Source organism: Anas platyrhynchos, chromosome 30, assembly GCF_047663525.1.
Source record: "Anas platyrhynchos isolate ZD024472 breed Pekin duck chromosome 30, IASCAAS_PekinDuck_T2T, whole genome shotgun sequence".
Classification (NCBI taxonomy): Eukaryota; Metazoa; Chordata; class Aves; order Anseriformes; family Anatidae; genus Anas; species Anas platyrhynchos.
Window position 1 is genome coordinate 6,251,516 of NC_092616.1, and position 11,686 is coordinate 6,263,201.

The 11,686-nt window shown below is 57.7% G+C and overlaps 1 protein-coding gene across 1 annotated transcript; it reads right to left on the reverse strand.

Annotated features, from left to right (window-relative positions):
• Positions 1-336: 336 nt before the first annotated feature.
• Positions 337-11,451, reverse strand: LOC139999865 (3 beta-hydroxysteroid dehydrogenase type 7-like; the record flags this gene model as incomplete). Its single annotated transcript, XM_072029493.1, has 5 exons — positions 337-500; positions 1,411-1,810; positions 4,168-4,327; positions 8,438-8,587; positions 11,278-11,451. Coding segments are annotated over 5 exons (897 nt in total), but the record flags the coding sequence as incomplete, so codon positions are not given.
• Positions 11,452-11,686: the final 235 nt, after the last annotated feature.

Sequence of the window (11,686 nt, forward strand, 5' to 3'; positions counted from 1 at the left end):
AGCTCTGCCCCTCAGCCCCCCCTGCCCCATAACTCCCCCTGCCCCATAGATCCCTCTGACCCCCACCTCTGCCCCATAGCCCCTCCTGCCCCATAGCCCCCCCCAGCCCCCCCCCAACCCCCTAGCCCCATAGCTCTGCCCCATAGCCCCCCCTCCCCCCGCCCCATAGACCCCCCCCCCCCCTACCTCCCGGTCCTCTTCCTCCTCCTCCTCCTCGGGGCCGGGACTCGGGGCAATTTGGGGATCCCCAAGCCCCGCCCCCAAAGTGGGGGGCGGAGCCACGAGGCCACGCCCCCAGCCCCTCCCACCCCCCCAAAAAAAAATAGGAGGCGGGGAGAGGCGCCGGGTGCCTTTAATTGGTAATTAGGGGGGGAATATGCTAATGAGGGGGCGGGGCCACGGGGTGGTGATGGGCGGGGCAAAACCTGGAGGCGGAGCCTGGGGGGGGAGGAGCCAAAGCCCGGCCCGGAGCACGGCGGGGAGCGGATCAGGACTTGGAGCTGGGGGAGAGAAGGAAAACACGGCCTGGAGCTGGCACGGAGCTGGATCCGGACTGGAGCCGGACTGGATCCGGATTGGGGCCCAAATCCGGAATGGATCCGGATCCGGATCTGGATTGGGACCCAAAACCCGGCCTGGATCCAGCCCTGGATCCGGATTGGGACCCAAAACCCGGTCTGGATTGGAGCCAGGATCTGGATTGGAGGCCAAAATCCGGATCAGGATCCGGATCAGGATTCGGATTGGAGCCAGAACCCGGTCCAGGATTGGGATTGGGGCCTAAAACCTGGCCTGGATTAGAGCCAGGATCTGGATTGGGGACGAAAATCTGGTCTGGATCGCAGCCAGGATTCAGGTTGGAGCCAAAACTTGGCCTGGATCTGGATCCGGATCCGGATCGGAGCCAGAACCCAGCCCAGGATCTGGATTGGGACCCAAAATCTGGCCTGGATTCGGCCCTGGATTCGGATTGGGGCCTAAAACCTGGCCTGGATCGCTGCCAGGATCCGGATTGGAGTCCAAAATCTGGCCTGGATTACTGCCAGGATCTGGATCAGAGCTAAAACCTGGCCTGGATCACCCTGAGGATCTGGGTAAGTGCCAAAACCTGGCCTGGATAGCCCCCAGGATCGGGGTCAAAGACAAAACCCGGCCTGGATCCCCCTCCGGATCAGGGTCTGAGCCAAAACCTGGCCTGGATCCCCCTCCGGATCAGGGTCCGAGCCAAAACCCGGCCTGGATCCCCCTCAGGATCAGGGTCCGAGCCAAAACCCGGCCTGGATCCCCCCCATACCCACCCAACCTCCCCCCCAGACTCCTCCCAGTCCCCATCCCCGCCCCAACCTCCCCCCGCGACCCCAGCACCCTCCCCCCATCACAACCCCCTTTTTAGGGGTACGGTTCACTCACCCCGAATCCAGCTGCCGGATCCAGCTGACGGTGCGCCCCCGAGCCTCCTCCCAGCTGTAGAGGGGCCGGTAGCCGAAACGACGCTGAGCCTTGTCGGTAGCCACGGTGAAGGGGGTGCTAGCCACCGCCAGGGTGTAGGGATTGAGGAGGGGGGCGTAGGGGCAGAGGGGCTTCAATAAGGCCCTGAGGAAGGCGTTGAGGTGGGCCAGGAGGACGAGGAGCCCCCGGGGGGCGCGGGGACCCCCGAAACGGAGCCCGGCGGGGCCGAGGAGGAGCATGTTGAAGTCCTCGTAGGCGGCGTAGGGCGAGGAGTCGTAGCAGTAAAAAACTTCGCCCCCCACGGCCGGGGGGTGCCGGAGGGCGGCGCGGGCGGCCAGGAGGTGCATCCAGGCCACGTTGCCTATGGGGGAGAGAAGGGGTTTTTTGGGGAATAAAGGGGGGTTTGGGGGGAAAAAAGGGGGTTTGGGGGAAAAAAGGGGGGTTTTTGGGGGAAAAAAGGGGGTTTTGGGGGAAAAAAGGGGGTTTTGGGGTCAGGAGAGGGGGTTATGGGGGGGTTATGGGGGAGAAAGGGGGGTTTGAGGGGAAATAAGGGGTTTTGGGGGGAATAAGGGTTTTTTTGGGGAAAAAAGGGGGTTTTGGGGTCAGGAGATGGGGTTATGGGGGGGTTATGGGGGGAAAAAGGGGGGTTTTGGGGGAAATAAGGGGGGTTTGGGGTCGGGAATATGGGGTTATGGGGGGGTTATGGGGAGAAATAAGGGGATTTGGGGGGAAAAAGGTTTTTTTGGGGGAATAAAGGGGGTTTTGGGGGGAAATAAGAGGGTTATGGGGTGATGGGGGGGGAGATGAGGGGGTTATGGGGGGATTTTGGGGGGAAAAAGGGGGGTTATGGGGTCGGGAGAGGGGGTTATGGGGGGGTTATGGGGGGAAAAAGGGGGGTTTGGGGGGAAATAAGAGGGTTATGGGGTCGGGAAATGGGGTTGTGGGGGGGGTTATGGGGTGGGGAGAGGGTGTGGGGGGGAAATAAGGGGGTTTTGGGGGAAAAGGGGGTTTTGGGGGAAATATGGGGGTTTTGGGGGGTTCGGGAGATGGGGTTGTGGGGGGGTTATGGGGGGAAAAAGTTTTTTTGGGGGGGGAAATAAGGGGGTTTTGGGGGAAAAAAGGGGGTTTTGGGGTGATGGGGGGGAGATGGGGGGGTTATGGGGTGAGAATGGGGGGTTAGGGGGTTAAGGGAGATGGGGTTATGGGGGGTTATGGGGTGGGGAGGGGGGTTATGGGGAAAGGTACAGCTATGGGGCAGCTATGGGGCCATTATAGGGTTGGTAGGGTCACTATGGGGCAGCTATGGGGTATATCTATGGGGCCATTATAAGGTCACTATAGGATCGCTATGGGGCCGCTATGGGGCACCTATGGGGCCATTATAGGGTCACTATGGGACGTCTATGGGGCAGCTGTGGGGCCATTATAGGGTCACTATAGGATCGCTATGGGGCAGCTATGGGGCCACTATAGGGCAGCTATGGGACTATTATAGGGTTTCTATGGGACATCTATGGGGCAGCTATGGGATATCTATGGGGCAGCTATGGGGCCATTATAGGGTCTGTATAGGGTCTCTATGGGGCAGCTATGGGGCCATTATAGGGCCGCTATGGGATAGCTATGGGGCCATTATAAGGTCACTATAGGAGGATCGCTATGGTCTCAATGGGGCAGCTATGGGGCCATTATAGGGTCACTATGGGGCCATTATAGAGTCACTATAGGGCCACTATAGGGTCACTGTGGGACATCTATGGGGCAGCTGTGGGGCAGCTATGAGGCCATTATAGGGTTGCTATGGGGCAGCTATGGGGCCATTATAGGGCCACTATAGGGTCACTATGGGACACCTATGGGGCGGCTATGGGGCAGCTATGGGGCGGCTATGGGACCATTATAGGGCCGCTATGGGATAGCTATGGGGCCATTATAGGGTTATTATGGGACATCTATGGGGCAGCTATGGGGCCACTATAGGGCAGCTATGGGGCAGCTATGGGATATCTATGGGGTCATTATGGGGCTGCTATGGGACATCTATGGGGCAGCTACGGGATATCTATAGGGCCACTATAGGGTCGCTATGGGACATCTGTGGGGCAGCTATGGGGCAGCTATGGGGCCATTATAAGGTCACTATAGGATCGCTATGGGGCCGCTATGGGGCACCTATGGGGCAGCTATGGGGCCATTATAGGGCCACTATAGGGTCTCTATGGGGCAGCTATGGGACATCTATGGGGCAGCTATGGGGCCATTATAGGGCCACTATAGGGTCTCTATGGGGCAGCTATGGGGCCATTATAGGGTCTGTATAGGGTCTCTATGGGGCAGCTATGGGGCAGCTTTGGGATATCTATGGGGCAGCTATGGGGCCATTATAGGGCCATTATAGGGTCTCTATGGGGCCACTATAGGGTCACTATGGGACATCTATGGGGCGGCTATGGGGCAGCTATGGGGCCATTATAGGGCCACTATAGGGTCTCTATGGGGCTGCTATGGGGCAGCTTTGGGATATCTATGGGGCAGCTATGGGGCCATTATAGGGTCACTATAGGATCGCTATGGGGCAGCTATGGGGCAGCTATGGGACCATTATAGGGCCGCTATGGGATAGCTATGGGGCCATTATAGGGCCATTATAGGGCCACTATGGGGCAGCTATGGGGCAGCTATGGGGCAGCTATGGGGCAGCTATGGGGCAGCACTCACCGGCGTAGACGCGGCCGTGCTCGGCGTGGGAGGGGAGGGTTCGGGGCAGCCACCCCCCCGCCGCCCGCCCCCGCCGGTAGAACTGGGCCATCAGCGGGTGCCGCTCCCCATAGATCCCGGTGGGGCGCAGGGCCACCGACACGTGCGGCCTCCCTCTCTGCTACCTGCGGGAAATTTGGGGGTCAGGGGGTGGGGACCCCCCCAGAACCAAGACCCCAAAGTTTGGGGGTTAAACCCCCCCCCATGGCCCCAAAAACCTTCCCAGAGTCCTCAAATCCCATCAAATCCCCCCATATTTCCCCCAAAATTGACCCCCCCCCGGCCACCTGTGGGGAATTTGGGGTCAGGGGTGGGGGACACCCCCAAAATGAAGACCCAAATGTTGGGGGCTCAAAACCCCCCCCATGGCCCCAAAAACCTTCCCAGAGTCCTCAAATCCCATCAAATCCCCCCAGATCTCCCCCAAAATTGACCCCCCCCTACTACTGTGGGGAAATTTGGGGGGGTCAGGGGCTGGGGACACCCCCAAAATGAAGACCCCAAAGTTTGGGGCTCAAAAGACCCCCCCCCCCATATACCCCAAAACCCTCACAGAGACCCCAAACCCCCCCCAGAGACCCCAAAATCCCCCCCTAGAGACCCCAAAATTGTCCCCCCCGGCCACCTGCGGGGAAATTTGGGGGTCAGGGGGTGGGGGACCCCCCCAGAAACAAGACCCCAAAGTTTGGGGCTCAAAGACCCCCCCATGGCCCCAAAATCCCACCCAATATACTCCAAAATCCCCCAAAATCCCCCAAATCCCCCCAGAAACCCCAAAATCCCCCCAAGAACCCCCAAAATTGTCCCCCCCCGGCCACCTGCGGGAAATTTGGGGGTCAGGGGGTGGGGGACACCCCCAAAATGAAGACCCCGAAGTTTGGGGGTAAACCCCCCCAGTCACTGCCCCAAAAACCCTCCCAAAGACCCCAAATCCCCCCCAGAAACCCCAAATTCCCCCATATTTCCCCAAAATTGACCCCCCCCCCCGGCCACCTGTGGGGAATTTGGGGGTCTAGGGCGGGGATCACCCCCAGAACCAAGACCCCAAAGTTTGGGGCTCAAAACCCCCCCCCCATGGCCCAAACCCTCCCAAAGTCCCCAAATCCCCCCCCAACCCCCCCCCCATATGCCCCCAACCCCCCCTAAATGCTACCCCAAATCCCCCAAATCCCCCCCAAATTCCCCCCATAAACCCCCACCCTCCCCCCAACCCCCCCAGGACCCCAAAATCCCCCCCCAGGACCCCAAAATAACCCAAAAAGCTCCCCCCACAAACCCCCCGCAAACCCCCCCCAGGACCCCCAAAACCCCCCATTTCCCCCCCCAAATCCCCTCGATCCCCCTAATTCCCCTAAACCCCCACCCCCTCCCTAAACCCCTCCACGATCCCAAACCCCCCCAAAAATCCCCCAAAAAAGCCTCACAGGGGTCCTGTTGGTCCTCCAGGACCCCCAAATCCCCCCATATTCCCCCCAAACCCCCTCATATCCCCCCAAATCCCCCCCAAACCCCCCCATAGACCCCCAGCCCCCCCCCAACCCCCCCAGGACCCCAAAAAACCCCCCAAAAAACCCCCCAAAAAAAACAAAAAGACCCTCACAATCCCCCCAACCCCTCCGTACCCCCAATTCCTCCCCAATCCCCCCCCTAATCCCCCGTATCCCCCCAAATCCCCCCAAAACCCCCCCGAAGACCCTCAGCCCCCCCCAACCCCCCCAGGACCCCCCAAAACCCCAAAATCCCCCAAAGACTCACGAATCCTGTTGGCCTCCAATACCCCCAAAAGCCCCATTTCCCCCCCAAATCCCCCGTGACCCCCAAATCCCCCAAAAAAACACCCTACCCCCTCCCTAATCTCCCCACTACCGCAAAAACCCCCCCAAAAACCCCCCAAAAAGCCTCACGGGTCCGGTGCGGGCCTCCAAATTCCCCAAACCCCCCATATATCCCCCCCAAATCCCCCTCATACCCCCCCAAATCCCCCCCAAACCCCCCCAAAAAGACCCTCACCCTCCCCCCAACCCCCCCAGGACCCCAAAAAACCCCCCCAAAAAACCCAAAAAGACCCTCACAATCCCCCCAACTCCCCCCAATTCTCTCAATTCTCCGATTCCCCCCCCAAATCCCCCAGATCCCCCAAATTCCCTCTTTTTCCCCAAACACTCTCAGCCTCCCCCAACTCCTCCACGACCCCCAAAAACCCCAAAATCCCCAAAGAATGCTCCACGGGGGTCCCGTTGGCCTCCAGGCCCCCCAAAACCCCCCATTTCCACCCCAAATCCCCCAAATCCCCCCAACCCCCCCCCATAAAGACCCTACCCCCCCCCCAACCCCCCCAGGACCCCAAAAACCCCACAAAAACCCCCAAAAACCTCAAAAAAACCCACCCTCCCCCCCAACCCCCCCAGGACCCCCCAAAAACCCAAAATCCCCCAAAAAGCTCACCGGGGTCCCGTTGGCCTCCAGGACCCCCCAAACACCCCATTTCCCCCCCAAATTCCCCCAAATCCCCCGAAATCCCCCCACAAGCACCTGCCCCCTTCCCCCCAACCCCCCCAGGACCCCAAAAAACCCCCAAAAATCCAAAAAGACCCCACAATCCCCCCAAAATCCCCCAAAACCCCCCAAACCCCTCCCAGGTCCCCCATATCCCCTCCCAAATCCCCCTTAAATCCCCCCCAAATCCCCAACCCCCCCAGAAGACCCTCCCCCTCCCCCCAACCCCCCCAGGATCCCCAAAAACCCCAAAATCCCCCAAAAAAGTCCCCACGGGGGTCCCGTTGGCCTCCAGGACCCCCTGAAACCCCCTGATTTCCCCCCATATCCCCCCCAATCGCCCTCCTCCTCTAATCCCCCTTTTTTGCCCCCAAAAACACCCTCAGCCCCTCCCCACCTCCCCTACGATCCCAAAATCTCAGAGCTCCCAGAGGTTCCTCACAGGGGTCCCATTCGGCCTCCAGGACGAGGCGCTCGGCCTGAGCCTTGCTGAGGGGATAGGGCTCCGGTGCTCCAGGACGGCAGGCCAGCTCCTCTTCCCGTCCCCCCAACGGGTGACTTTGGGCCAGAAACGCCAATTTTGGGGTCGGGGGATCCCCAAAATGAACGTTTTCGGAGGGGGGTACCTGATGAAGGGGTCCCCCCGGGTGTTGGGCCCCACCACCTCCATGCTGCTGGTGGAACCAGGCAGCGCACGCCCCCCGCCCGGCACGCCGCGACTATGTTTTGGGCCTTTTAAATTAATTTCAATTAATTAGTTAATTAATTAAGGGGGGGTCTCTTAGGAGAAAATGGGGACGCCCCCAAAAGGGGGATTTGGAACCCCTAGGGGAGGGGTCTCTTGCTCGGCCCCCAAGGGGGATTGGGGGGAGGGGGAGACCCAAACCTCCTCGGCCCCAAACCCCTCCCCAGAACCCCTCCAGACCCCCCCAAACCCCCCATTTCTTCCCCCAACCCCCCCCCAAACCCCCCCAAATCCCCCCATTCCAGACCCCCAAACCCCCCATTTCTCTCCCCCCAAATCCCCCCAACCCCCCCAATCCCCCTTTTCCCCCCCAAACCCCCCATTTCAGACCCCAAACCCCCCCCAAACCCCCCAAATCCTCCCAACCCCCCCCAAACCCCCCCATCCCCCCCCAACCCCCCCAAATCCCCCATATACCCCCCCAAACCCCCCCCCATTTCCCCCCCAAATACCCCCCAAACCCCCCAGATCCCCCCCAAACCCCCCAATTCCCCCCCAAACCCCCCCAAACCCCCCAATTTCCTCCCCCAACCCCCCCAAACCCCTCCAAACCCCCCCAAATCCCCCCCAAACCCCCCACCCCCCCATATCCCCCCCAAACCCCTATATATCCCCCCAACCCCCCCAAACCCCCCAATTCCCCCCCAAACCCCCCCAAATCCCCCCAAACCCCCCCATATCCCCCCCCCAAACTCCTCCATTTCCCCCCAATCTCTCCATACTCCCCCCAATCCCTAAATCCCCCCCAATCCCTCAATTTCTCCCCAAACCCCCACATCCCCCCATTCCCCCAATTCCTCAAACTCCCCCCAATCACCTCCTAATCCCCCCCCAAATCCCCCATTTCAGACCCCTAACCCCCCCATTTCCCCCCCAAATCCCCCATTTCTCCCCTAAACCCCCCAACTCCCCCATTTCCCCCCAACCCCCCAAACCCCCCATTTCCCCCCCAAATTCCCCCAAAATCCCCCCCAGCCCCCCGCCCCTCACCCTGCACGTTGACGCGGGCGATGTCCTCGGGGGGGCGCGCCCCCAGACGTTGATGAGGGACTGTCGGCCAGCACCGCGTCCGCCCCCCAGCGCCCCCCCCACGGCCCCCGCGTCCCCCACGTCGCCCTGCAGCAGCCGCACCCTGGGGGTCTGCGGGACCCCAAAAGAAGGGGTGTGAGAGGGGGCGGGCAAAGATTGGGGTACCCAAATATTGGGGTCCTAAATATTGGGGTCCTAAAATATTGGGGTCCCAAAAGTATTGGGGTCCTAAAATATTGGGGTCACAAAGTATTGGGGTCGCAAGGTATTGGGGTCAGCAAGGACCCAGATCCCAAAATATTGGGGTCCTAAAATATTGGGGTCCCAAAATATTGGGGTTGCAAGGTACTGGGGTCCCCAAGAACCCAGATCCTAAAAATTTGGGGTCCTAAAATATTGGGGTCCCAAAAGTTGGGGTCCTAAAATATTGGGGTTCCCAAGAACCCAGGTCCCAAAATATTGGGGTCCTGAAATATTGGGGTCACAAGGTATTGGGGTTCCCAGGTAGTGGGGTCCCCAAGAACCCAGATCCCAAAATATTGGGGTCCCAAGTATTGGGGTCCTGAAATATAGGGGTCCCCAGGTATTGGGGTTCCAAGGTATTGGGGTCCTCAGATATTGGGGTCCCAAGTATTGGATCCCAAATTATTAGTTCCCAAAATATTGGGGTCACAAGGTATTGGGGTCCTACAAGGTATTGGGGTCCCCAAGATTGGGGTCCTAAAATATTGGGACCCCAAAATATTGGGGTCCCAAAGTATTGGGGTCCTAAAGTATTGGGGTCACCAAGTATTGGGGTTCCAAAGTATTGGGGTCTCAAATTATTGGGGTCCTAAAATTTGGGTCCACAAGGTATTGGGGTCAGCAAGGACCCAGATCCCAAAATATTGGGGTCCTAAAATATTGGGGTCACCAAGTATTGGGGTCCCCAGGTACTGGGGTCCCCAAGAACCCAGATCCCAAAATATTGGGGTCCTAAAATATTGGGGTCCCAAAGTATTGGGGTCTCCAGGTATTGGGGTCCCCAAATATTGGGGTTCCAAAGTATTGGGGTCTCAAATTATTGGGGTCCTAAAATATTGGGGTCACAAGGTATTGGGGTCAGCAAGGACCCATAAAATTTTAAAATATTGGGGTCCTAAAATATTGGGGTCCCCAGGTATTGGGGTCCTGAAGTATTGGGGTCCCCAGGTATTGGGGTCCCCAAGAACCCAGATCCCAAATTATTGGGGTTCCAAGGTATTGGGGTCCCCAAATATTGGGGTCCTAAAATATTGGGGTCACAAAATATTGGGGTCCTAAAATATTGGGGTCACAAGGTATTGGAGTCCCCAAATATTGGGGTGCTGAAGTATTAGGGTCCCAAAGTATTGGGGTCCTAAAATATTGGGGTCCCCAAGGTATTGGGGTCCCAAAGTATTGGGGTCACAAGGTATTGGGGTCCCCAAGTACCCAGATTCCAAAATATTGGGGTCCTAAAATAGGGTCCCATAGTATTGGGGTCACAAGGTATTGGGGTCCTAAAATATTGGGGTCACCAAGTATTGGGGTCCCCAAGGTATTGGGGTCACCAAATATGTGATGTCACCAAAATAGGGATTTTTAGTGTCAAGGTATGCACCCCCCAAAATAATGACCTTATAACTTATAGGGTGGATGTTGGGGGTCCCCAAAATAGCAATTTTTATAGGATTGAAGCACAGATCCCCCAAAATAACGACCCTATAAGTTGTAGGGGAGACATAAGGGTCCCCAAAAACGGGGATTTTTTAGGTTTTAGGGTAAAAATTGGGGTTGATCACAAAATAGGGGTGTTTTAGGATGTAGGGTAGGAAAATGGGGATTTTTATAGGGTCAAAGCACATATACCCCCAAGATGATCCCACAAGCTATAAGGGGGATGTGAAGGGACCCCAAAAATGTGGATTTTTTAGGTTTTAGGGTAAAAACTTGGGAGAGAGTCACCCCAAAATAGGGACATTTTAGGATGTAGGGGGGTCCCCAAAAAGGGGATTTTTATAGGGTCAAAGCAAACACCCCCCCAAAAATGACCCTATAAGTTGTAGGGGAGACATAAGGGTCCCCAAAAATTGGGATTTTTTAGGTTTTAGTGTAAAAACTTGGGTTTCAGCCCAAAATAAGGGTCTTTTAGGATGTAGGGGGGTCCCGACAAAGGGGATTTTTATAGGATCAAAGGAAGTTTGATAGGGGGCCGCAGGGGGTGTAACCCTCTTGCCCAAAAATCACCCTAAAAGCTACAAGGGGTGACCCCAAGCCCCCAAACCAACTCCTGGGACCCCCAAGCCCCCCCTGGGCACCCTAAAAGTGGGGGGAGTTTTTGGGGGACCCCAAAAACCCATCGAGAACTTGGGGTTCACCCCGAAATAGGGATTTTTATAGGGTCAAAGGAGAATATCCCCCCAAATAATGACCCTATAAGCTATAAGGGGGATGTAAGGGTCCCCAAAAATGGGGATTTTTTACGTTTTAGGGTAAAAATTGGGGTTGATCCCAAAATAGGGGTGTTTTAGGATGTAGGGGGGTCCCCAAAAAGGGGATTTTTATAGGGTCAAAGCACAGATCCTCCCAAATAATGACCCTATAAGTTGTAGGGGGGATGTAGGAGTCCCCAAAAATGGGGATTTTTTAGGTTTTAGTTAAAAACTTGGGTTTCACCCCAAAATAGGGATATTTTAGGATGTAGGGGGGTCCCCAAAATGGGGATTTTTATAGGGTCGAGGTGTTTTTCCCCCCAAATATCGACCCTAAAAGCTACAAGGGGTGACCCCAAGCCCTCAAACCAACTCCTGGGACCCCCGAGCCCCCCCCGGGCACCCTAAAAAGGGGGGGGAGTTTTTGGGGGCCCCCAAAAACGCACCGTGGGCGACGTCGGGGTCGATGTGGAGGTCGAAGACGCGCAGCTCCCGCAGCTCGGGCTCGTGCTCCAGCAGCACCCGCACCAGGTGGGACCCCAATCAGCTCCCGTCTACCACCACCACCAGCCCCCGGGGGGCGCCAACGCCTGGGGGGAGAGAAATTTGTGGGATTTGGGGGGAATTAGGGGGTTGGGGGGACTTGGGGGGGATTTGGGGGGGATAGGGGGGAAATTGGGGGTTTGGGGGGGTTGGGGGGAAATTTGGGGAGTTTGGGGGGGTTTGGAGGGGGTATTGGGGGGGTTGGGGGGAATATAGGGGGAAATTGGGGGGTTTG